Below are 25,357 nucleotides of genomic sequence, written 5' to 3'. Positions count from 1 at the left end.
AATGAGGTACTTCAAGAGGATAAAGAAAATCCATTCCATTTTAGAAATGACTGATTGCAATAATAAAACATGACTGCATTTATTTGCATTGCAGGTCCTGCTAATTGATCTATCAATTGTGACCGTTTAGCCACATATCTGTTGCTTACAAAGAATTTGCTGGACCAGCACCGAAAGTGCATTAGGAAACACTGCCAATCATAACATAAATTGTTTTGAAGAAGATTCTTCTTGTGCAAGATGTAATTTCATCACTTTCTGTCAGGAGGGGAAGAGTGTAGGTATTTTAATTATTTTTGTTGAAATCTTTTCTAGATAGTTTTCAAGACTCAGTGTGCAGCCCTGAAATATGCTAACTCTATGCAGTTCTATAACAAACTATACAAAGATAAAACATCTTACAGAAGCCTACACATTGGCATCTGTAACATTTATTTCATTTCACAGGTCAAAGGACAAGTAAATTTCCAGGTATACATGTTCTCTGAACTCAAGATTACTCAACATGTGTAAATTATGTGTACACACACTTCCTATCTATAAACCTTAGTTTCTGCTATAAAAGTTTCCCCATTATAAATTCCTACATCTACGTTTATAATGGAAATGTCTTGTAAATAGGTCACACCATGCTGTAATTATGCCCTCCCATCAATGGTAAGAACTATGTTCCTCTTCTTCCTTCATTGCATTGTATAGAGCAATTCTTCACTTTTCGCGATTTCAACTCCTAATCAAAGTATCTCCAATCCCTGATCATTGTGAAATTTCCCTCCCATCTTTTCTCAACTTTCCTCTCCAACTGTTCTTATTTCAAGCATTCAATTACTGTTCTTTGCCTCGTCCTTGTGAACATTGCAAATGTCTTATTTGTCTCAGGCACCATCTTCATTTTAAAACTGTGGTCAATAATTATCCTTCAAAAGGTCCACTCCAAACTTTCCGCTCTGAAAACCCTACTATCAGCGACCACCTCTTCCAAAGATCTATCCTCTTCCCCATCCAGCAGTTAGCTGGAATATAAGTGGTTACACCAATGAAAGCTAGGCAATGTTTGTTTTTATTTTCCTACCATTTTTTCTCTGACCCATGTTATACTTTTAATATTTTCATGGTGTAAAGGTCCTTTCACCCAGAAGCAGGACAAAAAGGAAAATTTGTAATTTCTTTTAAACGCCTGTGGAATTTATAATTGATTTTTGGAATGTTTGAAAGTAACTTTTAAGAGTTTGCATCAATTGTAAAGGGGTCAATTATAATTTCCTTGAAAATAAGGAGTAACTGGAAAATCAAGATTGTCATGAGCCTAAAGAAGGCTCTGCAGGATTATGCCATTTGGATGATAACCAGCTCCGGGAACCTCAGATCGAATATGGCTGCCAAAATCCTGACCCAAGGACCGAATTGATTGAATGTGAAATTGAGAGACCCTACATACCATAGGCTGAGTTAGTGAGCTTTGGAATTGTATGGAGAGTGATGTGGTTGTTGTACCAACTATTTAAAGTGAAATTTGTATTTTCATTTGCAGGAGCATTTGCCTGTAAATTCATATTTAATTTGCCTTGGTTCTGATTCATGTCAGGTAGAAGTTACAAAAAGTGTAATCTTTTTTGTGATTTTTTCATTTGGGGGTCATTTCATAAATTTGGCTTAAGGCCAAGGGAATCATAATGATCGAAAGAAGCCCTGTAATAGAAAATTAACTTGTTACCTGGACAAGCATAATAGATTTTTTAAAATGAAAGGACCAATGATTTCTGAAAAGTAAGCAGTTTATTAACCAATATACCTCAAGAAAGGATGCTATACAGCAAATGAGGAATGCTGTACAGTTATGTGGAGAAAATTGCAAAGAAAATAAGCAGTTAGTTGGGACCACACAAATTTAACAGTGCAAAGATGATTCCTTGCAAGAATTTTTCCCAAGTGCAAGATCTGCTGCTCTTGGAAATGATTAAGCCAAACAGAATAACATACAGCATAAAACTTCAACACAGAAAAATTTGGATTGGTCTCAATCATTACCTACTATTTTCTTTTTGAAACTTTAGAGTTGTGCAGCCCCCAAGTTTTAAAGCGCTTTCCTGCGCCATAGCAATCTGGGACACACAGGAAATAGTTTTATAGGATTTCTGTATAAAAACAATTACAGCAAAATGCTACTGCCCCTCTCAAACATCAGTATAATTATTTGCTACAGAACGCACGCTTAATAGGTTACAAAAAATTGCAATGCAACTGCTCCACTCTATCCTGAAAATGCATTGATACTAAACAACATCTGTTGTTGCAGATAATGGAAATGCAATCCTTTTATTTTGAGAGTCAATCAGGACAGAAACTGCCTTGATCCATCCCGTTAATGCACAAGCACTTACTTTTCAATCTCGCTGTTTTTACACGTCTTCTGTGTCTGCACCTCTAGTTTACCACTCTCCCCATTACTTGTCGAAGGCATTTCTATAAAGAAATCAGATATAGAAGTGAATCCAGGCATTAATTTTCGTAAGAAATAAATCTATATTTTTGAAAATCACAAATCTCACCACCTGAAACAGGGTATTTATACTACCAGGCGTTTTTGCACTGTACTCCAAATAAGAGGCAAGTTGAAAGCAGCCAAAAGTAATTTTAGTCAGAACCTTTAAAGCCAACAAGGAGGATTTCAGCCCATATCCCTGGCTGGATTTGAATTTGAGTCCAAGGACTGAAAAGAATTTTGTGCCCACAGTTCTTTTCCCTCCATAACATTCGGGTCGTGAAAAACAGTTGGCAAGTACTGGACCATGTAAAGGTAACTTAGTTACACATATAAACAGATAAAACATTAAAGTATAATGTCACATCAGATCATATTTAAAAATGTTGTAATTTTAGCTTGGCTCAGGTGGTAGCACTCTCACCCAAGTCAGATAGTTGACATTCAAATCCCGTTTCAAGACTTGAAAACAGAGGCTGACATTTCAATACAACCTCAAGAAAGAGCCACATTATAAGCATATTCAATTAACACCACTCAAAATGGATTATCCACTGATTATTTCATTTGCAATTTGTCTGCAAAACTGCTGTTTTCCCTCCAAAACAATACTAATTACACATCAAATATTAATTCATTTGTTGTGAGGCACCGTTACAAGTTCTAGTCTCTTACTCTCTTGGGTTCAAAGGCATCAGTCACTCCTCTAAACATTTCCTTGCCCTAAACCTAAATATATGACAGCAGAATCCAGGGGCATAGACAGAATACCTCTTAATGGACCAAACTGGATATTCGTGTCTTTTGGATGTGGTCCCAATCTTTGAAAGGCTGACCGAGAAAGCACCTGGTACAGTTAAGCCAATCTGAAAACGTAAAGGTGCTTTATTTGACCGCATGTGAACATACACAACTCATTTAATTTAATCAGCATAATGCAAAACTATATCAGTGGGTCATCTCACTTGGCTTAAACAAAATAATTTCTAACTACATTCTCCTTCTGAACCCAATGAAAGCTTGCCCTCGCATATTTTTATTTAAAGACCTGATCAGTTGCCTGTGTCTCTACCACTGCTATTTTACACTCTTGTTCACAATCGAATGGAAGAACTGAAGTTAGACAACTCCTGCCAAACACCTAGGGCTAGGTCTTTACAACACAATACTTAGCAATTCCTAAGACAATTGCTGACCATTTGCAGTCTTTCAGTAAGGATAAGCAACAACACTTCCTCCATGATCATCCTCAACACCAGTGCCTCACAAGGCTGTGTTCTCAGCCTCTACTATACTCCTTATACATCCATGACTGTGCAGCCAAATTCCCCTCCAATTCGATTTTCAAGTTTGTTGACGACACCACTGTAGTGGGTCAGATCTCAAACAATGACGAGACAGAGAACAGGAATGAGATACAGAATCTGGTGAACTGGTGCAGCAACAATAATCTCTCCCTCAATATCAACAAAACGAAGGAGATTGTCATCGACTTCAGGAGGTGTAAAGGAGAACATGCCCCTGTCTATATCGATGGGGACGAAGTAGAAAGGGTCGAGAGCTTCAAGCTTTTAGGTGTCCAGATCACCAACAACCTGTCCTGGTCCTCCTATGCTGACACTATAGTTAAGAAAGCCCACCAACACCTCTACTTTCTCAGAAAAGTAAGGAAATTTGGCATGTCAGCTACGATTCTCACCAACTTTTACAGATGCACCATAGAAAGCATTCTTTCTGATTGTATCACAGCTTGGTATGGCTCTTGCTCTGCTCCAGACCGCAAGGAACTACAAAAGGTCATGAATGTAGCCCAATCCATCACGCAAACCAGCCTCCCATCCATTGACTCTGTCTACACTTTCCGTTGCCTCGGCAAAGCAGCCAGCATAATTAAGGGCCCCACGCACCCTGGATATTCTCTCTTCCACCTTTTTCCTTCGGGAAAAAGATACAAAAGTTTGAAGTCATTGCTTCAACCTCCTCAAGAACAGCTTCTTCCCTGCTGCTGTCAGACTTTTGAATGGACTTGCCTTGCATTAAGTTGATCTTTCTCTACACATAGCAATGACTGTAACACTACATTCTGCACGCTCTCGTTTTCTTCTCTATGAACGGTGTGTTTTGTCTGTATAGCGTGCAAGAAACAATACTTTTCACTGTATGTTAATACATGTGACAATAATAAATTAAATCAAATCAAATCAGTCTTGAGGGAAACATATCAAAGCCTTTCATATTAGCAATTTTAACTACCAAAGTTTGTCTAAGTGCCAGACCAAGTGGCGTAGGTGACCATAGTCTTCCAAACTTTCTGATCAACATTGGATGACCTTGTTGCTGGAGTTCCAGTTAAACCAGTCTTTAGTGTTGCCTAGATGTTTCCTTTGTTGCTGGCCTATTGCTCTTCTTTCGTTAAGCTTTCTGGTGATGATTAGGCATTCCAACTTATCTGCAGGGATAACATGTCCGAAGAACTCCATTCATCTTCTTTTAATATAATTTTAGAGCTCTCTTGTTCTTCCGGCCTCATTCAGTAGTTCTTTCGTCCACCCAGCTTACCCAGGAGGATCCTTAAGCAACACATTTCAAACTTGCTGATTTTCTTTTCTTCCTTTTTTCCAATGCTCCAAACTTCACATCCATAATTCATTACTGACCAGATACAACTATCTCAGTCCCTTTGTTTAAACTCGTATGAATACCTTACTTTAAAACACAACTCTAAATATTACTTGTTTTTAAAATCCTTTTGTGCAAAAAGGATTAATAAAAATCCCAAAATGCAATGAACACTTTAGGATCTTCTAAACACTGAAAAATGCACTAGTTAAAAACAAGTTCTTTCTTCATCACCCAGGGTTTCTTTCTCCAAAATTCATAGTCCACGTTAACAGAGAAATCTCTCCCTAATTACCCACATTAACCCAATGCCAGACCATAAGAATTTCTGGAGTAACATGAAGGATGCCATAAAAGATCAAACATTCAAGTCTCTTATTTTGGTGGCTCACTTATAAACATAGATAAACAGGGATACATCATGCACTTATATCATCCCTACTGAAGTACTTATTAGGGCGGCACAGTTGTTAGAAATCATAGAAACCCTACAGTACAGAAAGAGGCCATTCGGCCCATCGAGTCTGCACCGACCACAATCCCACCCAGGCCCTACCCCCATATCCCTACATATTTACCCACTAATCCCTCTAACCTACACATCCCAGGACACTAAGGGGCAATTTTAGCTTGGCCAATCAAGCTAACCCGCACATCTTTGGACTGTGGGAGGAAACCGGAGCACCCGGAGGAAACCCACGCAGACACGAGGAGAATGTGCAAACTCCACACAGACAGTGACCCAAGCCGGGAATCAAACTGCTGCCTCACAGCGCCTTGGACCCAGGTTCAATTACAGCTTTGGGTGACGGTCTGTGTGGACTTTGCACATTCTCCCCGTGTCTGCTTGGGTTTCCTCCGGGTGTTCCAGTTTTCTCCCACATTCCAAAGATGCGTGGGTTATGTTGCTTGGCCATGTTAAATTGCCCCTTAGGGCAATTAGCAGGGCAAATATGGGATAGGATCTAGGTGGGATAGGACCTACGAGGATTTTTGTCGGCCAGGCTTGAATGGCCTCCTTCTGCACGGTAGTGAATCTATTCTATGAAATCGAACTTTCACCTTGTCCAAATACCTACCATCACTCGCCCATTTGGAAAATTCTGGTGTTATTCTGTTGCTCGGGGTTCCACCACTGCAAAATTAATAATACACCCTGATTAGGACCATATTTATTAGCAGCACTGTCTTTTATTTAGAAATATAAATTACCATTGCAATCAAAAATCTAAAAATTCAAAATTCACACATGGAACAACCATTTTGTGTCTGTGGGAGATTGTGAAGGATTCAAAGCAGTGCAACCAGCCCATTTACAGATCCTTAGGAACCAGGGAAACAGTGAAGGAATTAATTCAGTTCTCACGTGATAAACTGCTGCTAGAATGAAGGCAAGATACAAATTTTTAATTAATGAAGGATTCCAATTAAATAATTGTGAAGAATAGAAAGATGATTATAAACTGGGGGACCAGATTGTAAGCAATAAGTTACTTCTTCAATGTGGTTCAGTTAAAACACTCAAAAAGGAAATGGACAGAATTACCACATTAACATAGAATTGGCAAAGATTTTGAGAAATTAAAATAGACTCAGAGCTCCCTATACATGAACCCAATCAATGAAAAAATAGATCCTGGAGGCAGCTACGCAAAGGTCAAATTAACAATCAAAAATAGAGTTTCTGAATCGTGAGGAACTCGGTAAACGTATTAGAATTACTAGCAATCTGATGACAGAGCTAATAGTTCAATAAAACCCAAATTACTTGAAATGGTGAGTCTTAATCGCAAATAGGTCAAGAATAAAAGATATCCTCCATACATCAAGTTATTCCTTTCTCATTTTCATATATTTAAGAGTAGCACCTTAGTTTTATTTTAAACTCAAACCTCAGATGAGGAATTCTGAACGATGGGGTAGTTCCATTTCACATCTAATTCTTCCTGTGGTTTCTGACTGAGAATAACAATATAGCTGTGATTAATAGTGAATTATAAGTGGACCTATTAAGAATTGGATTGAAACGATACCAAACTCATTTCACATGAGACCCAGACAGAGGTGGTGGTTATTCTATCTGTTCTGCATGAAGCAGAATGTCACAGAGAGATAAAAAATTAAATATTTTGACTAGCTATGCTTTCCAACACTAAAAATTCAGAATATATTTTAAAATTAAATGGAAAGGGGGAAAATTAGCATTTTCAAACCAAAAATCACTAATACAGGCCTGAAAGAGGGTTACATGATCAGATTTCTACTGTAAACAAACATGTGCTGTACTAAGTTTCTACTTACTTTAGCACAGCACCTCGGAGTGCCTCCCTCTCTTTGGCCTCCCCTGGTTCTTCTCCAGTGCAAGGTATAATGTCTGCCTCTGTGTACCTGTTAGCAGAGTTAAGGAAATAACCAAGCTACAAAAGAAAAGCAGATGAACTAAGATTAGCCTTGGTAAACTGGTATTTATTTGATCCTATGGCTGGGAAGTATATTTTGTGTCAATGCTTTCTGAGTTATGATCATAACACAAATACTGCAGTCATGGCTACAGTAGCAAAGATAAGATTGATGGCGACTTGGAAAAGCAACAATTCAGTTCAACAAGAAATTATTTTCAGATCTGTCATTTCAATTCAGCTACAACAGATAATTTACTGGAATATGTTGGCATTTACATCACCTATCAACATTTTCAGTCCCCAAATTGGTCACCATGCCCTTTTGAGCTGGTACTCAAGCAGGAGTATCTGAGGCTCTCTACTCAACATTAGGTATTGTGGTGTTATGTAGATGCAGGATAATCTACATTTTATTAGCTATTAGCAGAAATATTAGTATCTGATTTAGACATGAATATATGTTTTTCCCAAAAAGTAGTTGAGGGATTCTTCGGAAAGCAATCAGTAAAAAACAGACCATCTGAAATCACTGCAAGTCCATGATTATCTGACAGAACAAAAGGATCAAATCATGCTATTATTAATCAAAAAGGATGCTGTGGTTTCCCATATTCCAGGGTGTCATCTCCATCCACATCAAGATCTGCATCACTGTCATGATTCTCTTTACTGCTGCAGGTGACAAAGCCGGATCCTACGTCGAAAAGGGGAAAAAAAGCATTTCATTAAAAATCCTTTAGTTCCCATCTTGAAGTGCATTCTCCTTCACAGTTTTTAAAAAAGAGAGAAACAGAAACCTTTTTCATTCTACCCACATTATTTTCTTAAGACTTCTTAAAGCACGTAACCAGGATCAGTGGCCTAGTTAAGTATGAACCGAGCTCGAGGTAAGAACTGCTTTGAGGGAAGAAGGTTAGATGAAAATGAAAGAACAGCAGCAGATGCTGGTCATGCTGCTGTGATACTAATTCAGCAGTGGAACTTGTCAGCTTGTTTTTACTGGCAAGACTACATAGCTTTAAAATTGATCTGGGTCTGAGGCCACTGCTTCTCATGAATTTCACTGATACATTGCTAACCTGAAATTCTGCATTATTTACATGGAAACAAACCAGAGTTTAATTTTAAACTTCAATTTGCTTTGGAAGTTTTTGCAGAAGAGCAGGATAAGTGTGGATATGCGTAGGCTTAGTATTTGTACATATGCACCTCCTGAATTCCAAATTACAGACCATCCATCTCAGCCAGAAAGGACATGCCATGTCAAACTCTCCAAAACAACAAAAAAAAACAATTTCTTCATTTTGTTTAGATGCCCAATTGAATAAAATTCTTGCAGATTTAATTTCTGGCTCTTTAAATGCAGTCTATTTAAACCTGTCTTTTTAACCTTCAACCACCACAAATAGCAAACAGCTAAGACACGGGTCATTTAGTGAAAAAAAACAAAGTAATGCAGCAGTTCCTTGTTTCTTCGACATTCTTTCACAGAATGTGACAAGTAATTCAGGCGCCGATCTTGACTGACACCTCTATAAGTCCCTGACACTACCGGAGACAAACTTCCCCATCAATCACGCTCTACCTATCAGGACTACTTAACCAGCTTCTGAACTGCTGAGAGAGGAAGCAAAAGGCCTATGCCGCGGTAACCCAATCCAGTCCCGTCAAATATATCCCGAATCCCAGTAGGCCAAGGCTTCTGCCCAACTAATTAACATTAAGTGTTGAAAGAGAGGGGAAAGTGGAATTTCCAAGTGCTGAGTTGTTAATAATCCTTAAATTTTATAAATGCGAGTTACCCCAAAAGACAACACAACTAATAATGTAAGGCCCTGACTGCTAACCCAAAAGAAAATCACTGTTAATTTAATCAATTGATCAGTTCATTGATTTGAAGTCAAGACGGCTAGTTAACCATGCAGAGCAAAAACCCACGATTGCACGACCGCAGAAAGCTGTCATTGATTTTTCCACCTGCCACTCAGTGCACATCCTGAATAGAATTGCAACTTTGTGCAAAGGGGAGCTAGGGGTTTCAAAGTTAAATTAGTTACAGATGCAATCAGGGTGTCTTCTGTAAACTCTATTGATTGAACAGCTGACAGTCCAACACGAACAACTCAGCTAGTCAATCGCCTCAGATGTCACCTGCCACTTTGCTGAATAGTTGACAATGCAATTATCTGGTGTGGAGGTAAGAAGTTGCGTGTGTCAAATACAGTTAGCCCCCATCAGATGCTGCTCAAAAGGCCCATAAAGTGTGTGTATTTATATGCATGCAAGCTGTGTGTTTAGCAAGATCTACAAGATGCCATTTACTTTCAAGCTAGAATACAGGGATGCCTGAAAGACACAATATTAGGAGAAAGTTTAGGCAAGATCATTCAGACTGAGGATATATAATATAAAATTTAAGACGAAGACAAAAGAATCATAGTCAATGATATTTTGGCTGGAAAGAAATAAGTACAATGACCGAATTTCAACACTTCTTGAAATTACTTAATGACAATAGTCGCCTGAGCATCCATTATTCAAACTTCAGACTGTGCTGATAATTATTGAAGGCTGTGTTAGTAAGAGTATTGCAGTATAGTGATCATTTCACTGGACTGAACAGTTCTGATGAAAGATCAACTTGAAACATTAATTCTGTTTCTCTCTTCACAGGCCCAACTGATGTGCTGAACATCTCCAGCATTTTCTGTTCTTATTTCAAAAATCGATTTATTTGTGGAACAGTGCAACAACAATGAAAGCCACTGAGGTTTATTTTATTCATTCATGGAATGCGAGCATCACAGGCGAGGCCAGCATTTATTGTCCATCCGTAAATGCTACCAGGAAGATGATAAACTGCCTTCTTGAACTGCTGCAGACCATGTGGTGTAGGTACATCCACAATGCTGTAGAGGAGGAAGTTCCATGATTTTACCTTGCAACACTGAAGGGACGACAATGTAGTTCCAAGTCAGGATGGTGCAAGACGTGGATGGGAACCCGCAGGTGGTGGTATTCCCATGTGACTGCTGGATTTGTTCTCTTTAGGTGGTAACGGTCAGTAGTTTGGAATATGCTGTTGAAGGAGCCTTGGCGAATTGCTACAGCACACCTTGTCGACTATACACAGCTCGCGACTGTGCACCAATGGTGGATGGAGTGGATATTTAAGGCAGTGGATGGTGTGCCAATTAAGCGGGCTGCTTTATCATGGATGGTACCTAACCGATCCGGTTAGGTTTCTGGTCAATTCCTTTGTGGTAGGATCCTTTCCTCTCTCTCCTCCTCCTCTCTCCCCCCACCCCCTTTCCCACTGACTTCAATTTTACTAATGTTCCTCAAGTCAAACACTGCCTTGATGTGAAGGGCATTCACCCTCATCTCACCTTTAGAATTTAGCTCTTTGCTCCATGTTTACAACAAAACTGGAATGAGATCTGGAGCCGAGAGGCCCTCACGGAACCCAAAGTGAACACTGGAGAACAGGTTATTCCAGAGTAATTGTTGCATGATAACTTTATCAATGACACTCTGTCACTTTACTGATAATTGTGTCTAAATTGACGGGGCAGTAATTGGCCAGAATGAATTTGTCCAGTTTTTTGTGGACCTAGACAATTTTCCACATTGTTGGATCGATGCCAGTGTTGAAGTTGTTTTGGCCTCTTTTAAGGAAACAGCTTAGTTAGGTTCACAGTTTGTTATGGAACACAAGTCTTTAGTACTACAGCCAGGATATCGTCAGGGCCATAGTACTTGCTGTATCCAGTACCTTCAACTGTTTTTTGATATCACGTGGAGTGAATTGTATTGAGATGGTTGAAAATTGACATTGGTGGTAATAGGGGAATCAGAAGGAGGCCAAAATAGATCATATGAATGGTTACAACACAGAAGGCAGCCATTTAGCCCATCATGTCCATGCCAGCTCTCTGCCAGAGTTAGTACTCAATTAGTCCCACTCCTCCTCTCTGACTGTAGCCTGCAAAATTCTTCTCTTCAGAAAATTATCCAATATGTTTTTGACAATCATGATTACATCTGCCTCTACTACTTACAGGCAGTGCATTCCAATGCTTACCACTCGCTGTATAAAGGTTTTTCCTCATGTCTCCTTTGGTCCTTCTGTTTTTCACCTTAAATCAGTTTCCTGTCATTCTTAATCCTAGTAAGAGTTTGAACAACACCAGGTTAAAGTCCAACAGGTTTATTTGGTAGCAAATACCATTAGCTTTCGGAGCGTGCAGCACTCCGAAAGCTAATGGTATTTGCTACCAAATAAACCTGTTGGACTTTAACCAGGTGTTGTTAAAACTCTTACTGTGTTTATCCCAGTCCAACGCCGGCATCTCCACATCATTCTTAATCCTTCCATCAACTGAACAATTTTTCCCTATCTACTGTGTCCAGGCTGCTCATGATTTTGAGCACCTCTATCATATCTTCTCCTAACCTTCTGTGCTCTAAGGAAAAGAGCCCCAGGTTCTTGAAAGTCCATCATTATCCTCTTCACAGCTCACAATAATTTCCAGTTTTGTGTCATCCATAAATTTTGAAATTGCACTCTGCACATCCAATTCTAGGCCATTAATATAGATCAATTGATACCAATCCCTCAAAACTCCACAATATACTTGCCTCCAGTCTAAGAAATACATTCATCACTATTCTTTGTTTTCTGCCACTCAGTCAACTTCGTATTCATGCTGCCACATCTGGCTGAAGATGGTTGCAAAAATTTCCACCTTGTCTTTTGCACTGACACACTGGCTCCCCATCACAGGAGGGATTTAGGTGAAATGATGTGACAGGACTTCAAAGGTTTTATCTGATCTGTTGATTGTGGGATCACTTAGCTCTGTCTACTAGCCCTCTGTCATCCTGCTTCCACTCTTTTTCATCCACATCGTCCTATGCTATAGCTCCACCAGGTTTGCACCTTATTATTAGATATGCCTGGTCCTGTTCCTGACATACTCTCCTACATTCTGGATCCTAAAGGATCACAAGGGTACAGTTTAGGATTGAATACAATTTTGCTGTTGCCGATGGCCCACAGCATTTCATTTCAGCTCTTCATTCAGCTGCTAGATCTTTTCTGAATCTATCCCATTTAACATCACAGACAATATGATGAAAGGTACTCTCAGTGTGAAGACAAGACTTTGTCTCTCGAGAAACTGTATGGTGGTCACTCTTACCAATACTGTCATGGACAGATGCATCTGTGACAGGCTGACTGGGGAGAACGGGGTAGAGTAGGGTATTCCCTCTTGTTGGTTCTCTCCCCACCTGCTGCAGGCTCAATCCAGCAGTTATGTCCTTCAGAACTGCCAGCTGTCAATAGCAATGCTATCAATCTGGGCAACATAAAAGACCATTTCTAGATTCATTGGCTCTGAAATAATTTTCACACCAAGGATGAATGTCAGTGGCACAGAAATTGTGATCTCAGTTGCTCATGACTATTGCCTGTCATGGTCACAAAACAAGGCGAGGGAATCAGGTAAAATTATAATTATTTTTATTCAAACCCAACTCGATCCATTCTACATATAAAATTCATGGTTCCAAGATGTCTTAGAGAAACTGCATTTCATAAGCTATTCCAATGCATTCCCAAGGGCTATTTTATCAGTGCCTCAATACAGGTTTATTAATTACAGCCCAAATGTACTGAAAAAGTAGCTGTCACATCATTTAAAAACATGGACAATTTTACTTGGAACAATAACAATGGGCCGAATCAGCATCCTCCTCCAGACAGCTGTTTAATTGTCCACCACCATTCATGACTGATATGATAGGATGATAGAGCTTTGATTTGTTGATTGTGGGATAGCTTAGCTCTGTAAACAGCATGCTGTTTCTGATCTTTTGTATCCACATCAACTTTTTTTATAGCTTCACCAAGTTGGCACCTCATTTTTAAGTATATCTGGTCCTACTCTTGGCATGCTCTCTTATATTTCACATTGAACAAGAGTTGCTCCGATTGATTTGCCTTGCAGCGGAGTTCCAAACCAGGCTTCCTCAGAAACGTGAAGTGTACGTGTTCAGGAGTACTTCACTTGTAGCCCAAGTGTGTTTGGGGAAGCCAAGCCACGCCCCATTTTAACAGGATTAGATGCCATATTCCGGTAAGTTTAAATGCCCAAAGTAATTTTAACAAGCTATGAAGAGAAGCTAAGTGTGGAAGTTAAGTGGGCAAGGGGATAGGGTGGCAGGCAAGTGGGTAAGGGGATAAGGTGGATGGGGGGGCAGTTGGCTGGGAGGGATAGTCGGGGGTCAGGGGGGTAGTCGGCAGGGAGGGGTAGTATGGGAGTCGTGAGCAGAGAGAGGGTGGGGTGGTAGTCAGGGCAGGAGTTGGAGGTTCCAATGAGGAGTTGGCCGTCAGTAGTATAGTTACCCAGGAGTTAGAACCAGTTTTAGATCCTTCTAACTTTTTCTGCTTTATTATTCTGCTACATAAGTCAAAACCATCCAACTCAAAGAGTTTTGGAAGGTTCCAAACAGAGTAGGTAATTGCTTATCGAAGTCCAAACTTCCGGGGCAGTTCCCATGTAGTCAGTGCATGAGAACCTCTGAGGGGTCCCCCAGCACATCTTGGGAGGGCACCTCCAGGATAGGATCATCCAGACATCTGGACCAATGCTGGAAAATCATCCAAAATATCAGCTGTAGTTTTCAGTGCAATTAAAATGTGGAATCCATGATAACAAATGGAAATAAGCCTAAATAAAGCATTCTTCAAGTAATGTTTAGGGAAGGTGGCAACATTGTCAATCAAGTATCTGTATATTCGTACAAATTAATTTTTATGTCAAAGTGCTACAACTAAACTTAGACTTAAGGCCTGAATTTTTAGGATGGCAAGGTCTGAATTGTTGGCAGGAACATGTCCTTGCCGACTCTGGCTATCCTGCAGCAAATTTATGCTCAAACAAGCGTTGATTAGCAGTCAGCACAACTCAGCGCAACTTCCACCCCTCATTTGGAGTAAGTCCTGCCTTGGAGAGTTGCCGGCCAACCTGATCATCTGGCAGCTCTCTGGCCCCTGTAGTAACTACACTGCAGTGGCCGGAAGAGGAACCGCAGTGAGCTGCCTGAGACCAGGTCCTAGGAACTGAAGACCCAGTTAAGTATAAGGGGTAGGGAAGGCCTAGTGGGACAGGGAGGGGGCAATCAGGGTCTCAGGGAACAGGCCCAGAGTGGGGTGTTTCAAGGTCACCAGACCGTAAGGGAGTTGCTGTTGGAGGTGTGCTGCCAACTTCCGGCCCGGGATCTAACTTACTTTATTTTCAACTTTCCCCCCACAGAACTTCAATCCATTCACCAGCCTTAAAATTGAGGCTGTGCTACTCAATTGGGGCAAGGGTGGGCTTCCCGTTCAAGGCCTTGCATATAATCGCTGCAAGGTCAGGGTGGCCGAGAATTTGGAGGGAATCCAATCCCTGCAATTTCACTCTTTCCGCTTAAAAACCTACTGGGGACAGGCCTGAGTGTAAAATTCTGCCCTTAACATGGTGATGTATGGTTGGATTCCTTTCTCCGAACACCCATGTTCACTGAGCTTCACTGGTTCCTGGTCAAGCAACACCATGATGTTAAGATTCTCATTCTTGTTTTCAATTCCCTCCATGGTCTCACCCCTCCCTATTTCTGTAATCGTGTCTAGCGCCACAATTCACCCGCACTCCTCTAAGTCTGGCCTCTAGTGCGCCTCCGATTTCAATCGGTCCACCATTGGTGGCCATGCCACCAGTTTCCTAAGCCCCTAACTCTGGAATACCCTCTCTAAACCTTTCTGCTTCGCTGCCTTGCTTTCCTCCTTTAAGACACTACCACTTTGAAATCTAGCTCTTTGACCAAGCTTTTAATCATCTGATTTAATACCTCCTCATGTGGCTCAGTGTCATATTTCGTTTTTATTACGCTCCAGTGAAGCGTCTCGGGACGTCTTATTACATTAAAGGTGCTGGATAAATTTAAGTTCTTGTTGTTGATCTAGAGATAGGGTTCAATCAATCAATGTACATTTTATCCACTGAGGAGTATCAGTCATATCGAGTTTGGAGGCATGCGTTTAACAGTTTTGTGTTCAATGAGGCAAGGGGTGGTAGTACACGAGATTGGAACTCTTTCGATTTTAAGCATGTAATGTCACCATGGAGCACTTCCTGGTTGCAGACTAAACGATCATCCACTCTGCCCCAAAGATGTAAGGCGGCCCCAACATCGGAATCCGCTCAGAACCAGTGACCTATTTGCTGACCCCTCCATTTTCCACATTGGTCTTAAGCCTGTCGGTGACATTACACGTTAAAGCAGAATTAAATAAGCCCACCCTTCATGGAACTGGATTCAGATTACCCAAACTTGTTAGACACAGAAGCCTTACAGGCAAGTGTATTAAAGGTTACGGAACCAAGGGATAGATGGAGCTCCAATAAAGATCGGCTGCGATCCAACTAAATGGCAGAACAAGCTCCAGGTGCTAAACGGCCTACTCCTATTCCTACGCTCCTACCCAATGCAATTGAAAGTTCAATGTTTTACTCGCTGAACCTCCAAGTTCACAGCCTTGCTTGTATAAGGCATCTTTTCACATCTTTCAACTCAAAGCATTTCATGCACAAGGAGATTACCCAGACTGTTAAGTGAACAAATGTAAAATACTGCAGACCAAGATTCCCACAAAGAGCAATGAGGGGAAAAAAGTTAGTGTACCAAAAAAGCAGCTTGTTTTTCTTTGAATAGTCTTAGGATGTCAAACATCCATGTTGCATTAAAAAAAACTGCATTCCCATCTAAGTTCATGCATTACTCTCTCAAAACTGCAGTGGAAATGGTGTCCTGGAATAAGTCTTGGGTGGCATGGTGGCACAGTGGTTAGCACTGCAGCCCCTCAGCTCCAGGGACCTGGGTTTGATTCCCGGCTTGAGTTTTCCCCATGTCTGCCCGGGTTTCCTTCGGGTGTTCCGGTTTCCTCCCGCAATCCGAAAGACTTGCTGGTTAGGTACATTGGCCATGGTAAATTCTCCCTCAGTGTACCCGAACAGGCGCCGGAGTGTGGCGACGAGGGGATTTTCACAGTAACTTCATTGGAGTGTTAATGTAAGCCTACTTGTGACACTAATAAATAAACTTAAAAAAACTTTAAAATTCTTGACTTCTGCCAAATGAAGTGAGCTAAACTGTTCTACTGTAAATAAATAACAAAAACAGTCCATCTTAAACTGTTCTCATAAAGTCACACTGTAATAGGAAGAATGGCACATTAAAAATGATGATAGTTTATAGTAAATTAAGTCCAAGTATAAGCTCCTAATATCGCTCATGCGATGTTTCATATATGACATTGGGTATTTTACCGTTAGTCTCTCTATCTTTCCCTTTCACAGATATCTGGAGCCTCTCATGTGTGTCTGAAAAGATCCCAAGTTTCTCTTGCCCTTTGTACACTCAATGTATCACTCAACAATTCAGTACTGGCTCCACATTAGCTCATTCTGACTTCCACACTTCAAAATCACCCACCAAAATCAAAACCAAAAAGGATGGTGTGATACTGTCAAGGTCTGAATTTTAGCACTTTATACCTACTTTAAAAGGAACTGGACTTTGCAATGATACATGTGTGTCCCACTCAATCTACACTGCCTGGTTATCTCATCGAGCAGCGCAAGCAAGAACCAATCCACCTCAACATGGGAGACTGAGTCTGCCGGCTATTTGTTACAACATTGTAAATGAATCATGAAGATTCTCCACTTAAGCTATTTCTGAAAAAAATCAGAAAGGTGTTTTAATTTACAATTACATTAGAAATGACAATAATAAGAAATCTTTCCATTAAGGTTACAACACCAAAAGCTCCCCCTCTCCCTCCATCATACCTCCACCCCAACAAACCTGCATCTAGAGAATCTCAAATCCTAAGTCCTTCAACCAGAGGCTTCTAAAACAATTCCAACAGATTATGGCGTTACATAGTCAACCCACAGAAACCACTTGACATTATTTATGTATTCTACACTTTCAATATTAAACCACGCACAGTGAAATAAGCAAACGAAGCAAAGCTAAAATTATGTTCAGTCTTTATGTTTCAATTTTAAAATTGAAATGTTAATAAAACACAGGCCTGCTCAAACCTAGACGGTTAAAATAATTGATATCCTGTATTCAGGAGTTAATATTCAGCTTGTAAACTCTAAGTCACTGCTCTATTTTATGGGGCTTCAGCAAGTTTTTCCATTTTGTTCTGAACATCTGAAATGTGAAGCAATTTCTTTAGAAACTTCAATCATCTTCAAATCTGCACACAGAGTAGCGCTATTTCAAAAAGCCCAGCAGAGGTCTGTACAACATTCTTGCCCAACCTCCCTCTCTCTCTCTCTGAAGTTGTCCGGACAGTTTTCCTTACCTCGCGTTATCACTTGCTTTAAACAGACTTGGCAGGCAATCTAATCCTCCCTGAAAAGGTCAGTGCCATTTTAACTGCCTTTCAATCACATTATGCATGGTGCAGCACGCGTTCCCTGCGATGCCTCCAGCTCTTGTCTAGACTGGATCAATACCTGAGCGATATCACTAGAGGAATGACACATGATGCCAATCGACCCGAAATCCCTAAATGGAACTGAACAGAAGGGAACAACTGGCCGCCTCTGACCTATCGCTACCTAATCTACTTAGTCCCATCTGCTCAGGCCGAAATAACAACCGAAGATTTCCTCAGTCACTGGTTTCCAGCGAGTGGGGACTTGCTCAGGCAGAACAACCACCCCCTCCCCTCAGCTTTGAAGTCACATTACAAAGCAGGTATGAAAGCACAGTTTCAAACATTTTCTGATGCCATCATTACTTTCTTATCTCCTTGCTCATTCCACAGTTACTATAGTTTCATCTGCAGCGTGTCAATAGTCTGCTATCTGTGAGCAGCCTCGGTTAGTTACTGTTCAAAGTCACTTTCCTTAAACTGCAGTGAATCATTTAAAGATGATAGTCCAGGTTTAGGCTGAACCAATTCGATTTTTAGGTTAATGGATTTATTTATTTTTTCTGAAGTGCAAAATACACCAAATAAAAACAGCTTTTTTGAAAATGAGGACAAAGATTTGAGATTTCACTTCTGTCATAAGTTATTGACATTTATCAAGCATCTTGATGGTCTCAAAACTACACTTTTATTAAAATGTTCAAAAAGGGAATGATGGAATGGAAAAGGACCAGTTTGTAACTGAAAAACATGTTACATCACACCACCTCTCTTACTTCCTCCCATGTGCTTTTAGTCAAAATCTGTTCAGCCTCTCATCTGAAGAATGACAATTTATTTGGCTGAAGAATTTTAACAGCAGCTGGTGGAACCAGGTCTCTAGTAGGCAGTTAATGTCTTAAATAAAGGTGGAGAGAAAAGAAGTCTGTGAATTCAGTTCCAAACTAAATTAAAATTCGGAAGAGCCAGTTCGAAAGCATTTTTCTTCCAATCGCAAACCGAAAGGTTTTGCTCGCTACTTGAAACAGAATGAACAACACAAAGCAACACAGGGCTGTTGCCGTTGGAACTATGTAGCCAAACCTAAAAAGCGTGCTGAATTGTGACCAAAGTCCTGACAAATGTTTGCCAAAAACCCACATCCTCGCTCGCAGCTGGGATTCTCTAGTGCCGCTGAAAGCGAATGGAGTTTTGGCTGAAATGCCAAATTCTCTTGTTTTCACTCACAGCGGGACAGGCATGGACAAGATTGGAGAATCCCGCCCATTTTCTGTGAAACTCCCTCACCCACAACTTCTGCCACTCCTCAAAAGGGAAAGCTCAGACTAAAGTGAACTGCAATCACAAATGTAAAATTCCAAACATAGCAGACAAGAGGCACCAATGGAACCAACCATATAAAGCTACATAACCCTTTCTTGCAACAGTGCTTGATTTTTGTAGCTCCTCAAACAGATTACAAAACAACGTCAATATATTCAAAAGGATTAAAATATTCTGGTTCCACATTTATTACACTCCTCAAAAGAAACTAATATGTTTTAACAACAGTGAACACCATGAAGTAGTTCCTTGAAAATTTTGTCAAATGAATATTCTCTCCCTTTCAAGCTAGTTCGAAAAACAGACATGTTCTTCAACTGACATGACAGGCCCAGCTGTGAAGCACAGCTGACACAAACTCTGAAGCTTTCATTAGAAAAACGGTACAAATTGATCACAGCCCTTGTACCTGCAATCCCCCCGGCTGCTCCCACTAGACACAGCTTTTTCAATATTTTATAACTTCTGAAATGAGACACTGTGCTCCTTGCCCTACCTCATTTAGGTAAAACAAGGGAGATAACGGGGAATTTTGTTTGACAAGCTCTCATTTCTCAGCTCTTCTGCCCTCTGTGAGCTAGAAGCAAAGCCTTGCTAAAATTACATTCCCTAGGACTGGTCAAGTAAAGGTCAAATATTAGCGATGAGCAAATGGCTCAGATTTGACAGGTTTCCTTAAAGGGAATTTACCACCAGATTTTTAGTCTTTCACAGATTTCTACAGGCTAAAACCTTCCAGTTTTGCAGTATCTGCACAAGATATTTATAAATGTTTTTGTAAGTCCAATTTACCTTTGGATAAGGAAAAATATAAAGGCATAATACAGACAAGCAATATATTTCTTAAATGTAGGGACACAATTACATGCCACCATAGGTGCACTGACTCACACAGCTACCTTGACTACACTTCCTGCTCCAGAAAGGATTCTATTACATTCTGCCAGTTTCTCCGTCACAGCTGTTCTGACAATGCCACCTTCTATTCCAGTACTTCCGAAAGGACTTCCTTTTTCTTCAACCAAGGATTCCTCTGCCACATAATTGATCTTGACCATTTCCTACCCTTCTGCTCTTGTCCCTTCCTCTACTTCCCAGCATCATGAAACGGTTCCCCAGCATCATGAAACGGTTGTCCTCCCAATGCATCCTTTCCTCCCCTTCTAGTATTCCAAAGGGACCGTTCATTCTGTAACATCCTGGTCCACACCTCAATCACCCAAGACAACCCTTACCCTTCCCAAACACCTTCTCCTGCAAGCACAGCAGATACCTCCTCCCTTTCCATCATCCAAGACCCCCAAAATCCTTCCAGGTGAAACAACCATTTAATTGTACTTCTTTCAACATAGCATACTGTATTCACTGCTCACCACACACTTCTCTAGACTGGAAAGATCAATTGCAGTTTGGGTGACTGCTTTGTGAATACGTCCATTCACTCCGCAAGCTTGGCTCCTAACCTTTGGTCACTTGTCATTTTAGTTCTTCACTCTACTTAGTGACCTTGGTTTGCTGGTATTTCTTTTCTCTGGGCCCTCTTCTTGGCCAGTTGAGCATTTTGTGTCTGCTCACCCCTCATCATCAAGTCATAATGACACTAAAACAGGCCATTCAGCCCATTAAGTCCATTCTGGCTCTTTGTAGTGCAATCTAGTCAGTCCCATTTCCCCACTCTATCGCTGCAGTCCTGCAAGTTTATTTCCCTCAAGTGTCCATCCAATTTCCTTTTGGAGTCAATCACTGTCTCCACTTCCCCTAACCACATAAGCAGCAAACACCAATATCAAGATTTGTTCTGAAAGGAGGTGCCATTTACACAAAGCTCGTGATAGCAGCGAAGCTCAAGTACTCTCTGTCCATTCTCGTTCATCTTTCCCAGGCCATGATGTCCAAGGCAGAAGGGCCATGTCCTTTTAAATCCCCCAGTAGGTAAAGATTTTCTGACTTGGGGATTCTGCTTATAGAGTGTAAAGCTCCTCATAGAACTGATCTTTTACCTCTAGTGAGCACAGCACCAGGGTATAAATACTCATGAGTTAACTGGTCCTGTGCTGTGAGACAGATGGAAAGGACACATTCTGAACCATTTTTTTGGGGGTGGGGTGGGGGACTTTCTAATAAGAAACTAACACAGCAATGGAATGTGTGAAAATGTAATACCACAGATACTAGAACTCTGAAATGAAAAATAAATGAATGCCCGTTTGCCCTCGGTCTCCTACACATCCAATAAAGCTCAACTTAAGCTCAAGTCAGAGCACCTCACCTTCTGATTAGGCTTTCTGGACTTAACATTGAGTTCAACAACTTCAAACCATGAACTTTGTCCTCCATTTTGATTTTATTTTTTGACCCAAATGCCAGCCTGTATCTCGTTCTCATGCTTTTGCTTTCAGACAGCGCTGACCCTTTCTCTGCTTTTAACACATTCTACTAATTTGCTTTTAGACCGTGTCCCCACCCCCCCCTTTATTCTGTTAAATTTTATTTTCCAGGATATGCACATCGCTGGTTAGGCCAACATTCATTGTCATAGAATCCCTACAGTGCAGAAGGCCATTTAGCGCATCCAGTCTACACCGACTCTCCAACAGAGCATCTTACCCAGGGCCTATCCTGGTAACCTCACATATTTACCCCACTAATCCTCCTAACCTAGACATCTTTGGACACCAAGGGCAATTTAGCATGGTCAATCCACCTAACCTGCACATCTTTGGACTGTGGGCAGAAACTGGAGCATCCGGAGGAATCCCACACTGATACGGGGAGAATGTTCAAACTCCACACAGTCACCCAAGGCCGAAAAAATTGAAACCGAGTCCATGGCGCTTTGAGGCAGCAGCGCTAACCACTGTGCCACTGTCCATCCTTAATTGCTCGAGAAGGTGGTGGTGAGCTACATTCTTGAACTCCTGCAGTCCCTGTGGTGCAGGTACACCCACAGTGCTGTTAGGGAGGGAGTTCCACGATTTTGACCCAGCGACAGTGAAGCAACGGCGATATATTTACAAGTCAGGATGATAGGTGGCTTGGAGTGGAACTTCCAGGTGGTGGTATTCCCAGGTATCTACTGCCCTGGCCCTTCTAGATGGTAGTGGTCATGGGTTTGGAAGGTGCTGTCTGAGGAGCCTTGAAGAGTTCCTTTATTCTGCTATTACCTCCTATTCTGGACCAAAGCTTTAGATTTTAATCCTATTATTTCCACTTCTTTTGTCTTGTGTTCCAAGACACCTTGGTTATTTAAATCCGCTCGCCTTCTAGCCTGACCTCCTATTTTGTTCCATCTGCCCCTCCTCCCTTTTCAATAGCATAAAACCCTTCACATTTCTACCTTTTTTCAGTTCCAAAGAGTAATTTTGTACTCAAAATGTTAACTCTGTTTCTCTCTCCACAGATGCTGCCAGACTTGCAGTTTCTCCAGTATGTTTAGTTTTTACTCATCTTTCTATTCGGCACTCTACAGCCTTCAGGATTCATCGCCTAATTCAAACCTAGCCTCCTTTTTGGACCACAGCTGTTGATAATGATTCTGCTGTTCCCATTTACACCTCTTCTAGGCCCATCTTTTGTTTCTTTCATTACTTCCTTGTTTCATTACCATCACCTTTAGCCTTGCACCATCCTTTTGCCATTTAATTTTTTTTCTGTCTTCCACTCTACCAAAGAGTCATACAGCATAAAAGCCCATTGAGTCTGCACAGACAAAACCACACTACACTAAACCTACACTACATAAACCGACTTGAACAAGCAGGGAATAGAGGGATACAGACCGCGCAGGGAATAGAGGGATACAGACCGCGCAGAGGCAAAACATCTTCAGTTTAGAAAGGAGTCATATGTCAGCACAGGTTTGGTGGGCCAAAGGCCCTGTCCCTGTGCTGTACTGTTCTTTGTTCTAATCCCACTTTCAAGCACATGGCCCAAAGCCTTGAATGTTATGTCATTTCAAGTGCCTATCCACCTACTTCTTAAAGGTTGTAAGGTTTCCTGCCTCTACTACCCCCCAGGCAGGCAGTCCAAGACTCCCACCACCCTCTGGGTGAAAATAATTTCCCTCAAATCCCCTCTGAACCTCACCTTAAAAGTATGCCCCCTCTTAATTGACCCTTCAGCTAAGGGGACCAGCTGCTTCCTATCCACCCCCTCCATGTGCCTCTTAACTTATGATGTGGATACACCTCAATCAGGTCCCCCCCCTCAGCCTTCTCTGCTCTAAAGAAAACAACCCAAGCATATCCAGCCTCACTTCATAGCTCAAATGCTCCAACCCAGGCAACATCCTGGTGAATTTTCTCTGCGTCCTCTCCAGTGCAATGACATCCTTCCTATAGTGAGATGATCAGAGCTGCACACAGTACTCCAGCTGTGCCCAAACCAAAATTTTGAACAGCTCGAACATAACCTCCCCACTCTTATAACCTATGCCACGACTACTAAAGACAAGTCTCCCATATGCCTTCTTAACTACCCTATTAATGTGCCTGGCTGCCTTCATGGATCTGTGGACAAGCACTTCCAAATCCCTTTGTTCCTCTGAGTCTCCGAGTGCCTTGCCATTCATTGAGTACTCCCTTATCTTGTTACTCCTTCCAAAGTGCATCACCTCACACTTTTCAGCAATAAATTCCATCTGCCACTGATCTGCCCATTTGACAAACCCCAAAGATGTGCAGATTAGGTTGTTTGGCCATGGTATATTGTCCCTTAGTATTAGTGTTCCATTGTGGATAGGTGAGAGGAATTAGCGAGGTAAATTTGGGGTTACCAGGATAGGGCCTGGGTAAGATGCTCTGTTGGAGTGTTGGTGCAGACTCAATGGGTCGAATGGTTTCCTTCTGCACTGTAGAGATGCTAAAACATTTAGAATCTCCCCCATCAGCACCGATCTCTGCAGTACCCCACTGGACACCGGCCTTCAGTTACACAAACATCCTTCTACCACCATCCTCTCTCCTACCACTAAGCCAGTTTTGGATTGATCTTGCCAATTTACCCTGGATCCAATGCGCTTAAACCTTTTTAACAAGGTCATGTTGACCTTGTTAAAGGATTTGCTGAAATCCATAAAAACATCAACTGCACTACTCTCATCTACAGACCCAGTCACCTCCTTGAAAAATTCAAATTTGTTTGGCAAGACCTCCCTCTGTTAAAGCCATGCTGACTATCCCTGAACAAGCCTTGTCTTTCCAAGTGGAGATTAATTATCCCCTTCAGAATTTTTTCCAATAGTTTCCTTACCACTGATGTGAGATTCACTCGTCTGTATTTCTGTGGTTTACCTCTACCACCCTTCTTGAAAAGTGGAACCACATTAACTGTCCTCCAATCCTCTGGCACCTCCACTGTGGCCAGAGAGGAATTAAAAATTTAGGTGTAATTTCTCCTCTTGGCACCCACAGCAGACTGGGATACAACTCACCCAGACCTGGGAATTTGTCCACTTTCAAGCACGCTAAAACCGCCAATGCCTCCTCGCTCACTATGTCAAACTGTTCAAGAACCTCAAAGTCCCTCTCCCCGAATTCTGTACCTACATCCTCCTTCTCCCATGTGAAAACAGATGTTAAGTACTTGTTTAACACCCTAACAATGTCCTCCGGCTCCATGCACAGATTGCCCCCTTGGTCCCTAATGAGCCCTACTCTTAACTCTAGTTACCCTCTTCCCCTTAACATACTTATTGAATATCTTGGGATTCTCCTTAACCCTGCCCAGCTGTGGTTTTTCATGCTTCCTCTTTGCTCTAATTGTTTTCTTAAGTTCCCCCCTGCACTTTCTAAAGTCCACTAGGGCATCCACCGATTAGTGCCCTTTTCACCTGCTAAACACTTCTCTTTACTTTTTTATCGAGTTCTGAATATTTTTAGACATTCAGGGTTCTCTGGGCTTGTTGCTTCTATAATTCACCCTAAAGGGAACATGTAGGGCCTGTTCTTCCCCCTTTCCTTTTTGAAGCCACTGCCGCAACCCCACCCACTCTCCCTCCCTCACAACTCTGCTGTAGATCTTCCC

General features: G+C 41.3%; 1 protein-coding gene across 7 annotated transcripts in view; it reads right to left on the bottom strand.

Moving 5' to 3' along the window:
• The window catches only part of rnf220a (ring finger protein 220a), a 463,658-nt gene that overhangs the window by 66,335 nt on the left and 371,966 nt on the right, over positions 1-25,357 (bottom strand). For all 7 annotated transcript variants that reach the window (XM_078218667.1, XM_078218665.1, XM_078218666.1 and 4 more), the window contains 4 exons: positions 8,101-8,197; positions 7,403-7,489; positions 6,181-6,236; positions 2,382-2,463 (listed from right to left, as the gene is read on the bottom strand). In XM_078218667.1, the coding sequence (XP_078074793.1) occupies positions 2,382-2,463; positions 6,181-6,236; positions 7,403-7,489; positions 8,101-8,197 (322 nt within the window). The remainder of the gene's footprint in view (positions 1-2,381; positions 2,464-6,180; positions 6,237-7,402; positions 7,490-8,100; positions 8,198-25,357) is intronic.

Source organism: Mustelus asterias, chromosome 8 (assembly GCF_964213995.1).
Source record: "Mustelus asterias chromosome 8, sMusAst1.hap1.1, whole genome shotgun sequence".
NCBI classification, from domain to species: domain Eukaryota; kingdom Metazoa; phylum Chordata; class Chondrichthyes; order Carcharhiniformes; family Triakidae; genus Mustelus; species Mustelus asterias.
Note: the sequence above shows the minus strand (reverse complement) of the source record. Positions and strands in the feature narration are given on the sequence as shown.